Raw genomic sequence first — 13,173 nt, forward strand, 5'->3', positions numbered from 1 at the left:
GCCTGGCTTGTGCAGCTGTGGCAAGCTGAGCAGGCCCTAGCTATCTAGGGAGGACTAGCCTCAGAGGGAAGCAATGGTAAACCCCTTCTGAATACCGCTTACCATGAACACCGTATTCATAGGGTAGCCATAAGTTGGGATCGACTTAAAGGCAGTCCATTTCATTTTATATAATTTTGCAATTGATTTGTTAGCTGCCTTGAGTTTCTTTGGAAAATTAGGTGGCATACATTATTTTTAGAAATAAATACAGATTGTTAAATGTTCAATAGAAAGTTTATTTAAGTTACTACTTATGTTCACTCCTTTATTTAATAATGTGCATGTCATGCTGATAAGTGTCAGCAGCACAGACACTTCAACAAGAGGGAAAAAAAGATTAAAAATAATATAGCCTTACCCTTAAATCAAACCACGTGAACAAGGATTGGGGCGGGGGAAAGAAATAACATGTCATTCAATAAAGTAAATATACATACTGAACCGAATGCATATCAATATTTAGCAGACAATAAATAACATTGATGAAATTAGTAATATTGGTAATATTCGGCATATAAAAAGATATTGAAGATCGATTCCAAACCATTTCAACCTCACGCTTATGCAACAATTTAAAAACAAAGCAACATCTGTGGGCTATTATATAACCCAAAGTCAAAGAAAATATTCTGAAAATATTTAGTGTCTGACATAGTAGCTACAGTCCAAACCTGATCTCTGCACTGTGGAGGTTTAGCACTCTACTCAAACCATGGAGTGATGCTGGTGCCACTCCTCCAGTGTGGAGCTATTCTGTCCACCAAAAGGGCAGGCAGGTGGAAATCCTGCCATCAGGAACCCTAAAATGGAGCACAGTGGGGAGTGGTTGAGGCAGCCTGGGATCCATTGGGTCCCAAGTTAGTAATCATCAAGCTTAACTGCTATGCCAGCTCCAGGCTGACATAGTGCTGAACAGGACTTTGCCTGCTGTCCACTTTCACCTTGGCCAGTGTGAGTGACAGGCTATGCCATTCCATGAAACTCCACTGCTGCCTGGCCAAGGTTACTCTTACTGGTTGTTGTTAAGAAGAAACCTTTAAATTGTGATATAATCTCTTGCCGAAGAACATGCTACTTAAACATTTATACAGCATATGAGGCACAATTATTGTGGTGGGTATGTGCACCCTGTCATATTCAGCATGCACAACTGAGATGCATATAAAATTTGTACGTGGAGTCTTGTTCCTTGGAGATTGGAGGGCAGCTTGCCATACAAGACAGAAAGAGTATTAAAGTGCATGAACAGAAACTACCGTTTTAGTTGCAACTTTGCAATGGTAGCTTTGCACAATGATTGTTTTCACACACACTGAGCTATTTCTTTGATTCCACTATAGTTCAGCCTATTTTTAATTTTAATTATAGTAAACAGATGAGATTTATTTCAGGTTTCATGCCAGTTATACATCATATTTCTCTTTCTCGCTCTCACACACACACCCCATACCTATCAGTTCTTTGTTCATCTCTGTAACTTTGAACTTTTATGGGGACAGTCTGATGCTCCTTGCTAAGATGCGGTTGTGTAGTGGCATATTCAGAAGTGAAGGGTCCCTTCATGATACTAATGCCACACCCCCTCTCCACATTCCTCAATCTTTACCCCACATGCCTTTTCTCACAACAGATCTCCCTAGGAACAGCATGAAAGGGATGCGTTAACAACTGAGAAGAGTCCTCCTTTCTGATTGGCTCCAATCAGCAAGAAAGCATGTTACAAGAGTTGTCTCAGTGGCCAGTACACTCTCTTTTCATGCTGATTGGCTCGTAGGATGCTAGAGATACAGAGACCTGGCTGGGACCCTGCTGCTCAAAAAGTATGGGGTCTAAGACAATTCCCCCTCGACAGCTACACTCCTGCTCATACGGCAATCAAAAGCAGATCCTGTGTCTAGGTATTCCCGAAGCGTCTTTTCTAGATTTCCCTGCCGGTCCTGTGGGGTGTATATGCTGCTGCTCTGTTCGCCGCTGTTCTAGACAAGGGATATTTTTGAAATTGAAACATCTCACAACATGTCTGTGTTTAGTATTCCGTCCCAGGGTGTGAGCAGTCTCTCCAAATCACCAGAAGTAATCCTGGGTTGACTCAAGCGCCTTCCCAAAGGAAGAGCGAGAGAAGACAAGCTGATGCCGCTCACAAACTGTCCCAGCTGAAAGCACAGACGGCGGATTTCTCCTCTGTCTCTCAGATTCCAAAACCTATTCTTCAGCGCAAGCGCCTTAGCCACTCTATCCCTTTTCCCTTCGCACGGAGTCCTCCGAGCCTGGAGGCGGCGCCCGCTCCCAATAACCTCCCTTTTCTCTTTGACTTTCCATCTCCAGGGCTGAAGACGAGCATAAGGGCTGTGCTTCCGGCCATTCATATCGCTCACGGAGCGGAGTGCCACTTGCACGAGCAACGGAAGCGGCCTAGTTTTTGCTGCTCCGCGCTCAATTTTTGGTTTTCCTCCCCTTCATTCGCCTTTCGCTTCCCATCTCCGGGGAAGGTGCGGCATCAGTTAGGTTCGTGCCTACCGCTTAGCCGCTATGAAGCTCGTGAGGTAAGTGGGAGCGCGTGGGAGAGCGGAAAGTCGTTGAAAAGACGCCGCTTGGGCCTGGGAGCGTCGCTCGCGCGTTCATCCTCCCCCTCCAGCCGCGCTCGCGCTCCTCCCCCGTCAGCCCACGCGACGTTCTGAGGACATTCTTATTCTCGCGCCCCTTTAACCGTTGGCCTTGCGTGGGCTTTTTCGTTCTTCTCAGGCCTCGAGGGTGAGAGCTGGGTCGCCCCCATCAGCCGTCTCCCGTGGAGCTCCCTTTGGCTCCCCTTTTCCCGCCTTTCGGTTTCATCATAGCAGATGTGAATGTTTGGAAAATTTGGGGGGTGGGGTTATCTTTGAAAGGTATTCTAGCAATAGTAATTAATTGAGCAATTAATTTATGAATCGTCTAACCAAAAAAACCACCACCACTAGATGACATAGTAAAATAAAAAGATACTTTAATAAAACCGACCAGCAATACGACAATAAAATGCAACGTCGACAGACACAAATTAAGCAACTGAGCTGTTTGGCATAACAAGACTTGGGCCTGCTATAAAACCTAAAACTGGCCGAATTGTCATTGTTCCACAGAGACTACAATAAGATGTCGTTGATGATCAAATGTATTTTTGAAAGGCCAAAGAGAACAAAAAAATATTTTTTTTTGCCTGATACTGAAAAGACATAAAAGTATTCCACGGTGAGCCTCTGTAGAGAGAATATTCCATAGATGAGGAGCACTGGTGAAAACGCTATTGCTCTTATATTCCAGAATTCATTTTGAGGACACATCTGGAGAAGATTCTCCATTGGGAAATGGGTAGAGGCATTCCTGTAGGTACTGGGGTCCAAAGGATGCAGGACTTTGTATGTGAAATACAGAACTTTGAATTGGATCGAGAAACAAGTGGGAAGCCAGAGAATTAGCCTAGTGAAGCAGTCTTAAATGTCTACAAAGCCAGGATTTTTAATTCCACGATGTAATGTGGGCAAGGCCTGATGTGGGGGCTCTGCAGCTTCTGCCCCTCCCCTTTAACATGTGCAGCTTTCTCTCATTCTCTGTCTTGCGCATTTTGGGTGAGGTGGTCCAGAGGAAGTATCCCTTTCCTCAGAGTAAGAAAGTGATTGCCAGTGCTGCCACTGTAACACCAGCAGCAGAACAAATTTAAATGGGAGTGGGGCAAGCAGTGCATTGCCCTGGCCCTACGTAGGGTCCCCTAAGGCACAGAGATCAGGACAGTTGCCTGGATATACCCTACCCTAGGGACAGCACTTAATATGGGAGTTTAAACACTCTGTACCCTCATGAACTAATATAGCCCTTCCCCTTAATCATATTTGCTGGACTGGAAAATCACTGATTTTCACATAAGGGTCCTGCTGGTAATAGGAAGAGCTGCCTGCTTATAGTTAAATTATTCATTGGTTGGTGGGATGGTCTAGAAATAATTGTTCACTGTTTAAAATGTCATCGACAAAGGTTTCTATAACTTCAGCGCCTGTTAGTACCAATACATTGAGCTGAAAATATATTTTTGTTTCAATTATGAATTGCAGGTTTCTAATGAAACTTAGTCATGAAACTGTAACCATTGAACTGAAGAATGGGACCCAGGTACATGGAACCATCACAGGTATGGGATTTGAGATATCTAAAATGTTAAATTCCTGGTATGAAATATTAGGTAGTTGTTCTATCCTTTCATATAAATATCTAATTTGTGACTAGATAAAGCTCTGGAACACTTGACAGAATACTAGTTATATAAAGAGCTAGAGAAATTATTTGCCACATGCATAGCCCATCTTTCTCAAGAAATCCAGATGTGCTTAGTGAAGTATCCCATATTATTCCCCAAGCCCTGTGAAGCAGGTGCGCTGAGAAAGCAGCTTACTCAAGGCCACCCACTGTATTTCTCACAGATGTGAGGTTTATCCTTATTGAAACCCAATGTAGTTTAATAGCTCTATCACACTGGCTCACAGGATATGCATTTTCCCCTGTTTTATTGCTTGCATAGCTGATGTTTAATAGAGCTACGTGATGAAAAAACCTTTCATTATCAAGCTTGAGGAGGAGACAGTTATTTAATGGCTTACAATAGTTTGAATAAACATCTTATACTCTTAATGTTGCTTGCCTAGGTGGTATCTGTCTGGATATTTTCCCCTCTTCGACTGTTATGATACTCCACCAGAACAAGGTTGTGGAGGGGAGTAATGCTTTGAAAGTGTGCATAGCATGTGTTCTATCTAAGTACTGTTGGAGGGGGGGTTATTAAGGTAAACCTGCACTAAGAGTGACTGGGAAGAGTAAAAGAATCTAGAGATAGTAGTGCTTAAGTAATATAGATAAAAGGGTTTAAACATAATTACTGTTTTAGAAAATGTATGGGTTCTGTATCTTCCTCTTGGTTTTGAGTGGCACCTTCTCTGTAGCTGTACTATGGTGATCACATGTGTAGGAGTTTAGTGTCTTTAGTTTAGATGGCATGGCAAATGTAGTATCCTGTATCAGGGGTTCTGAAACTGGTCCACAGACCACCACTGGTCTGCAGGCTTCATTCAGGTGATCCATGCTGTGTCTCTGGATTTGTGATTGAAGATGGCCGATGGCACATCCATCACATTAAATATTCATAATGATTTTTAATAACTTTTTATTTTACTTATATTTTATTGTACAATAAAATAAAATACATAAGAAATAAAGCAAGCAATACAAATACAATAAGAATCGTACAACATCTAGCACAGCACATTAGTACAACAGGCAGAAAAATTATTAAGTGGTCCTCCAAGATGCTCAGCAATTTTTCAGTGGTCCATAGGGGGGAAAAAGTTTGGGAACCACTGCGTATAGCACTATGACCCTCTATTTAGAAACTATGTGATTAGTTATAGAAGTCTCTTAAAAACCCATATGTACAGGAAGATTTATGTTCTTTGTGTTTCAGGAGTGGATGTCAGTATGAATACACATCTTAAAGCTGTAAAGATGACTCTGAAGAACAGAGAACCTGTCCAGTTGGAGACTTTGAGTATTCGAGGCAATAATATTAGGTATTTCATTCTACCAGACAGCTTGCCCCTGGATACCTTGCTGGTGGATGTTGAACCAAAAGTCAAATCCAAGAAAAGGGAAGCAGGTTAGTGTTTGATTTCAAACTATCAAGAATTAATTTGCTGTCTTTATATGAACACTTCACTTTGTCCCCCTCCATCATACTTAATTGCAGCATAAATTCTTATGCATTCAACCCTTAAGAACATTTGGGGCGGGGTCAGGGGTCTGTGGCAGAGGGAGGAGCCAGGAAAGTCTTGTTAGACGAGCACATGTCTAGATTCAAATGTAAACGTTTGGGGCACTAGCAAATTCAGATGCTCTCTGTTGCATGTTGCCAGTTTTATTTAATTTTTTGATGGAGAGGGATTTGTTGTGGAATGAGAATTCTTGTGTTAATTATTCACGTTACATTTTGAAACCACAAATTTCTGGGAATCTACTAGATCTCTATCCCCCACCCCAAATTATGCAAGATTGCTACACTGGAGATTTCCCACAGAATCTGGCTAGTCCATTATAAGAGAGTGACTTAAGGTATTTGGAATAGACCTGAGCTATGAACTTTGTACTTGTAGGCAAGATTCTTAAGATCACTGGGTCCTATTTTTGCTGTTTAAAAAAGTTCTTTGAACAGTGAAATCTCCTGGGAACTAATCTGTTATGGAATCTATCCTTGTACCTAAAAGGAGATGTGGAATTTACAGAGGTATACTTAGCATATTTCTTTGAGCTTTCACTTGTACTGCTTGTGACGACAATGTTTACTGGTGATGGGACTCATAGCACTAACACATCTTTTCCAGTTTAATACATTGAATTTTTATCCAAAGTGGGAAATAGAACAATAGCTGTATACCATTTTGCAACCAAATTAATGAATTACTTCGATAAAATATTTTCTTGCTGTTGAGTCTGCAGTGCACACTTCTGAAGTGAAAACAAAATGTTTAAATAATAGAAGTTCTAGATCCAAAATCTGGTATAATTTTCATATGCCATTATATCAGTTTTTTGAAAGGAAGGTTTTTCTTTTTGTACTCAGTTGCAGGAAGAGGACGTGGTAGAGGACGTGGCAGAGGTAGAGCACGTGGCAGAGGAAGAGGAGGTCCAAGGCGATAATTTCTTTAAAGCCACTGAAAATTGCCAGGCACCATAGGCTATTTTTTGTACAGGTTTTGTTTCAGTGTCAATTTTTAATAAACAAGCGTGGAAAATGTTGTGTTGGTTATGTATATGCGCATGTATCTTACTGAAAATCTGATTACATGTGTCTTTGTTACCTCCAGTACTGTTCAGCCCAAATTTGGACTTGCTTAAGCCAGTATATACTGAAATTTCTTCTAAATTTCCTCAAAGCTATGTAATTTGTTCCTTATGATATAGCCCTTTTTCTTGCTACATATTCTGTTACAACAAAAGACCTTGCGCTGTTTTGTGGTTTTTCAACGTTGCTTGAAATTAAGTACATCTTAAGTTTCAGTTAATACCTTGAGTATCTTTCTGTAAGTCTTACATAGAAAAAAGAATGCAGAGTATAAAAGGCCTGCAGGCCATGAAATGTTCAAAGACTAAAATAAGCATTTGCATGCATTGTGAATTTAATTGAAGGGAGCTGAATGTAGAAAGTGAAATTACTGGCAGAAGGCCTGGAAACCTTATAACTGCTAGGGAACTTCAAAATTTAACAGATACCTTTCTGAATTTGAAGTACTTTTTCAGTCTTGGTAAGATATAGGTGAATGATGTATGGCCTTTTGCATAGTCTACAGCCATTTGTTAGAAGCCTGAGAACATCCACTCTCTTTTTGAAAAAAATGTTCAGTTTTTACTGTTTTAGAGATGAGACCTTTGGCAACACTTGATCATGGTTCAGGAAAAGAAAGCTAGTAAAAAGAACATGTGACTTTTAATCTTGTGACTTGTCCATATATAGGATTTTCTGACTCATGTTTATGCTAGTTGAAGGTAATGTTAAAATATTGTACAATAAGTGCACTATGCTATTGAGAACATTTACAAGCTTATTACTTTAATGTAACTAAAATATGCCTCTCTTTAGTTCCCTTGCTCATGACACAATTTCATTGTAGCTCTTACTGTTTAACATTTGCCTAGTCCCACTCTTTTAAGGTATGTGAACTACCTCTAGAAAAGTTGGAAAATTAGGTTGATTTGTACATCTTGGAAACTGCCCTTGAGATTGCATATAAACATTGCTAACTTGAGTAGTGAGCTTATATAGCTTGTAAAGAAACTTCCTAGCATATGCTAAAAGATACATCCTATGAATAATGCAAATAATTTAACATGGTTAAACTGTATGTTGTACATGGAAAAATTAGTTGTGCACAGGCACTTCAGTTACAATAGGATGCCCTTCCACTGAGACAAAGATGGTTCACGAGAAAGCAGAGTGAATTGACCAATATATACTTCTTTGTACAATCCAGGGTGTTGGTAAGCCACCATTCTGTGTTCATTCCTCCCAAAGGCAATATTAAATCTTCATCTGTTACAGGACAGTTTTCTTCACCATTTATAAGAACAGCCAGGATAATATTTTGATATAACAGTAGCAAAGTTCTGTGTAATTGTTGCAGGCTGTAGCTTCTATAGTCTTCAAGGTGGTGGATGAAAACTGCAGCTGTTGAAGTTCTCATGAGTCCAGTGACTAGTGATTTGTTCTTTTTGTTATAAAAGTTAGTAATGCACCCAGTGGTATACACACAGTGGATGCTGCCACAAGCAGTCCAATAACTGCTAGGGCGCCACTTGGATAATCTTTTGTAACCAGCTGACCCTGAAAGAAAGATGATCAGAATGTAAACCTGTAAGCCTATTAATGCAGAGAAATCATATGTGCTATTGTGCGAATTTTAGGTTTGGTGGCAGGTATTTGCAAATGCCAATCTGCATTTCTTTCACAGTATGGATCTCTGATACTTCAGAGAAAAAAATACAACTCTCAAAACGTCTCTACAAAGCTAGTTTCCCATGACTCACATTTGCATGACAGCTATTTGCTTCTACACTTACTGTTAAGGGTAAATCAATTGAAATTCAGACTTGCAGGGCTGTGTAAAACAAGGTTGATTTGTGAGCAGAGGATATGTAAAGTTGTGTATGATCACTGCATTTGAAACAAATTATAGTAATGATCCCTGTTCTCTCAAACACGTCCGGCTGACAGCTAAAGCTTCTGTTACATATGGTTCTCTTTTACAGTTCTATTCTGAATTTCAAATTGCGTTTTTGTAGAGATGTTGCAACAAATTATGTATCGGCCTCAAAAGCATTGACCTGATTCACACATCATGAAAAGTAGTTTGTCTTAAACCATGGGCCCCTGCTGGGCAGGCCTTCATGCAACTTCTCTCTCCTGCTCGAGACAGCTCAAGACAAGTATGCCTTGTGGCTTCCTAACCCGGACTGTTGTTTATTTGAAAGAAACAACCCATGATCCAGGTTTGGATGACACAACAATCCATAGTATGGCTTGTTTGAATCATATGGAAGGGGAAAAGTCATCCAAGTGGCTTGTGTAGTGGGGAAGGCAACGTGAACCAGCTCTCTGTCAATTGTAACATTGCTGGTTTAGGGGTATGTTTTAAGAAAAACAACTTAAAGGTTTGAATTTAATCACTAAATCTGAGCAGATGTATATTGTGTCTTTGAACTCAAGATCGATTTCGGGGGGGGGGATCACAAATTGTATTATTTGTGTTAAGCTGTTTTTAAGCTTAGTGGGCCTGATTTTATGTATGCTCCTCAAAGTAGCAATGATACAAGCCATTCCATAGCCCTGGTTGCTAGTGTATCTACTTTGCTGTCAGGGAGACACGAAAACCGCTACAGCATATACAGTATTGAAGATAACTGCATTGCATTCTGTGTAGAAGATTGTGTGAATTATTTCACATATATTTGGCATGTCTGTTACGATTCTAGGGTCTAAGAGTTACTGAAACTTAACAGGTGAAGGCCTATTGAGACCTATTATAAGTTTTCTAGCCTTGTTAATACTATAAAAATTGGGAATTCTGAATATTTCAGTTACCTGTCTTCCCCTGCCTACATTTATTCCCTAAACATAATTACAGCAGTTTTTAAAAAAATGTCAGCTATGGTTTTTGTACTCTTACTCTATCCCTACTTCCAGCTACCAATGGGTAAAGGAGAAGCAAACTCCAGTGAGTAAAATACCTCTGTTGCGTCCCAGGCTTGGTATTGCAGTGTCCCTGTTCTGATGTAGTCCGTGATGTAAAATATAAACAGGCTTACAATTATGACAGGACTAACAAAAGCCCACATAATCTTCCAGTACCAACTTGGTTTATGTCCACTTATCACACAAAGGTCTTTCTCAAATCTATCAAAGAAAATAATGCACACTTGATTAATTTTTTTTTAAAAAAATGCTACTTTGTTTTGGATAGAAATCATAACTATGCTAAGGAAAACAAGATCTGTGAATATTAAGAAATATTCAAGGATTTCCAATCCGTTTGATACTATTATGTACACAGTTATGAGATAACAGAAACTAAGGTTACAGCATAGTTACGGCAATTAAAATGTAGGATAGAAAGATGTTCTTGAGTTCTTACCTTTTGATCCCATATACATAACAGACAGCAACAGTTTCCACCAGTACAATAAGCAGTAGGGAAAGAGTAGCTGCATAGTCATTGAAGATATCAAACCAGTAGTTACCAGCCTCTATGGTGAATGCCAGGCCAACAATAAAGTTGATAAGGCACACACCACCTGTATATATATATAAAAGGAATTTTAGTTTCAACCGAAAGAAGGCAGGGATTGATGTTTTTTTAAGTCACAGCAGATAACTGTTGGCGTTACTGTGGCTACATGGTGGGGAGTCACTTGCCAATGGGCCTAATTAGGTCCATCAGGCTTCCCTATTTGGTCCAGAAGGCTATTTTGCCCAAGCCACAGCCACTTGTTCACATAATGTCAGGCACAGGACAGGTAAAACAGAGGCTGCAAACCACCAAATGTAAGCCTTGGCTGCAAAGGAATGGCCTGGATTTGGTGCCTTACCCAGGGATTGGATATACTCTGGAGCTTCCAGTCCTTTCTGAAAGCAGCGCAACAGAGAAAGGTGCCAAATTTAAACAATGCCAGAGGTTAAGTTGCAGCTGCAAAGGAACAATAGGAAGCATACTTCTGATTGTTCCTTTATAGCAGCAGTTTTCCATGCTTTATGCCTGACATATGATGTTAGTTGACTTTTCATTGTAGCACATTGGCTGTATTTAGGTGGCAATCACCTGAGATCATCTCTCTAGGCACGTGGGAGGTAAGGAACTTGCTGTCAGTCAAAGGAGTAAGGATGGCTGCTGTGTTTCCGAGCATGCTGCCTATTCCCAGCATAAGTAGCATAATGAAATACAGCACTGAATACAGCTGTGAGACTTCCATGTTCTTTATTGCTTCAGAATACACTATGAATGCTAATCCAGTCCCCTGAACAGCCTGTTTGAGAGGGAAAGAGAACAGACAATACCAGAATGATGGGTAATACATTACCATGCAACAAATAACAGTTGGTTAGAGGGCAGATAACTTTTACAGGTTAGCAGATGCTTTTATAATTGTGAACTGTAATTTAAAACGCAAGGTAAATTAAAGCTGACTTGCATGCTAATATTGACCTGTATGGTATTCTTAAGGTACGCCTGATAAATGTAGCTGGACTGTTAGAGGACAAAATATTAAACAGATTTCCAAGGCACATCTTATGACAGTTGGTAACATGATATTCCTGGCCCCAAACCATTTAGGGCTTTGTAGCTAATGACAAGCCTGGGATGATACAATGTAAAATATCACTGCTGTAGCTATGGGTCTAGAGAGAGCTGTACGTGTAGGTGTATTGTATTAAAAAGGTCTGAAAGTAGCAGCCATCTGTCTATTCCTGTACACATTATCAGTATGGTCAGAGCTTAAGAATCTTGATTTAGGATCGACTTGTGATGCACAAGCCAGTGACAAGAATCGCCCAAAACAGCAGTTGACACAGAAGGACTTGCATGTATAGCACTCCTTTCTGTGTGCAGTTTCCAATCCAAGTGTGCATCAACCTGTTTCGTACTGAGCATCAACCTTGGGGTAACGATACAAATTTAGTGGCAGGTTATCCATGATTGAAATCAATTGTACTTACAACTTAAGTAAACAACCACATGCTTTGTTACCATTGATTTTTATAGGACTTAGTTGCCACCAACTTTTGATGGGTCATATCCAGTACTGTTATGTGTTCATCCAGATATGAGAATCCCTTGCAGGTGATTTTCTATAAGCCTGTGAATATTATGACATGTAAGGAAAACATCAACTGCATGGGCACTGATATATGGCTATTACTAAAAAAAATGGCTTGTCACTGCTTGCAGTCACTACTCACAATGGAAGCTGTAAGAATATTTTCTCAAACTTGATCCCAGGTTTCCATTGCATGGAAGCATCCCTAGGCAGATTTTAAGTTATTGCTTTAATAAGCAGCAAAGTTAAATGGTGGGGGACAACATTTTTTCTCTGTGTGTGTGTTTTAATATTTATATCCTACCTTTCTTCCACAGAATGAAAAATAGCATACATAGATTTCCTAGATATTTATGAATTGTATATGTTGTTACTATTATTTAAACTTATTACTCATTTGGTACCTAAAAGGCCTGCTAGCAACTTGCATTTTAAATGTTTACATCCCATTTTTCCTCCAAGCAGCTCAGGGTAGCATACATGTTTCCCCTTTGTATCCTCACAATAACCTTATAGGATTGAATAGCCTGAGAGATAGTGACTGGCCCAAGGTTACCCAATGAACTTCCTGGCTGAGTGATGATGTAAATTCCAGCCCCCTGCCCAAACCTAGTTCAAGCGTAACCACTACACCATCCGAGCACTGACCAGGCCCAGTCTTGCTTAACCTCAGTAAGGTGCCTTCATCATCTCCTTTCTGACCATGCCCTGGGTTCTCAAAATATGATGAGTTGTTTTTTAACATCTTGAAAACAGACTGACAACTTTTGTCCTGATCCAGCCTATTTTAAAAAGAAGCAGCTCACAGTGTCTAATTCAGCTTCCAAGCTGCAGTTCTTAATCTGTGGCAACAGTTCTGCATATTCACTGGGGCGGGTGGATGCTAGGAACTGTTTCATATCTTCAAGATTTTCTATTGATAACGATCCTTCTTCTAGGTCGAAAAAATTTATCAGCACCAAGATCACCCTGCACAACAGAGTGAAAAAAAGAGATTATTTATATTCAAACAAGAAGCAATGTTTTCAAATGGTAACTCCTGGTACATGGGCAAAATAGATTTAAAAAACGAGAGAGAACACACTTCATGACAGACAAAATTAATTTGCAGATACTGTTGTACCAGTTGAAACTAGATCTTCCTCAAGTTGATTTTAAGGACAGATTTTAGAAGAAAATTGTAATGCAATTAATAATTGATGAGTGAAGCAATGGCTAAGTAGCCCCAAATAATGAGAAGTCCACTTGTGA

At 39.9% G+C, this 13,173-nt stretch overlaps 2 protein-coding genes across 5 annotated transcripts in view; one reads left to right on the top strand and one right to left on the bottom strand.

The window, feature by feature from the left end:
• The first annotated feature begins 1,849 nt into the window (after nucleotides 1-1,849).
• On the top strand, nucleotides 1,850-6,851 carry SNRPD1 (small nuclear ribonucleoprotein D1 polypeptide). 2 transcript variants are annotated; one of them, XM_061586029.1, is made up of 5 exons: nucleotides 1,850-1,940; nucleotides 2,368-2,585; nucleotides 4,125-4,201; nucleotides 5,525-5,716; nucleotides 6,677-6,851. In XM_061586029.1, the coding sequence occupies exons 2-5, from the start codon at nucleotides 2,572-2,574 to the stop codon at nucleotides 6,751-6,753; spliced, it is 360 nt and encodes a 119-aa protein (XP_061442013.1). In that variant the 5' UTR covers nucleotides 1,850-1,940; nucleotides 2,368-2,571; the 3' UTR covers nucleotides 6,754-6,851. The 2 variants fall into 2 exon arrangements, with proteins under 2 accessions (XP_061442013.1, XP_061442014.1); XM_061586030.1 differs by lacking the exons at nucleotides 1,850-1,940; nucleotides 2,368-2,585 and adding an exon at nucleotides 2,774-2,793.
• SLC6A20 (solute carrier family 6 member 20) overlaps nucleotides 5,344-13,173 on the bottom strand; it is a 31,909-nt gene continuing 24,079 nt past the window's right edge. For all 3 annotated transcript variants that reach the window (XM_061586025.1, XM_061586028.1, XM_061586027.1), the window contains 5 exons: nucleotides 12,729-12,891; nucleotides 10,926-11,130; nucleotides 10,242-10,401; nucleotides 9,838-10,003; nucleotides 5,344-8,434 (listed from right to left, as the gene is read on the bottom strand). In XM_061586025.1, coding sequence (XP_061442009.1) covers nucleotides 8,306-8,434; nucleotides 9,838-10,003; nucleotides 10,242-10,401; nucleotides 10,926-11,130; nucleotides 12,729-12,891 — 823 coding nt within the window. In that variant the 3' untranslated portion in view covers nucleotides 5,344-8,305. The remainder of the gene's footprint in view (nucleotides 8,435-9,837; nucleotides 10,004-10,241; nucleotides 10,402-10,925; nucleotides 11,131-12,728; nucleotides 12,892-13,173) is intronic.

This window comes from Rhineura floridana, chromosome 10 (genome assembly GCF_030035675.1).
Source record: "Rhineura floridana isolate rRhiFlo1 chromosome 10, rRhiFlo1.hap2, whole genome shotgun sequence".
Taxonomy (NCBI): Eukaryota; Metazoa; Chordata; class Lepidosauria; order Squamata; family Rhineuridae; genus Rhineura; species Rhineura floridana.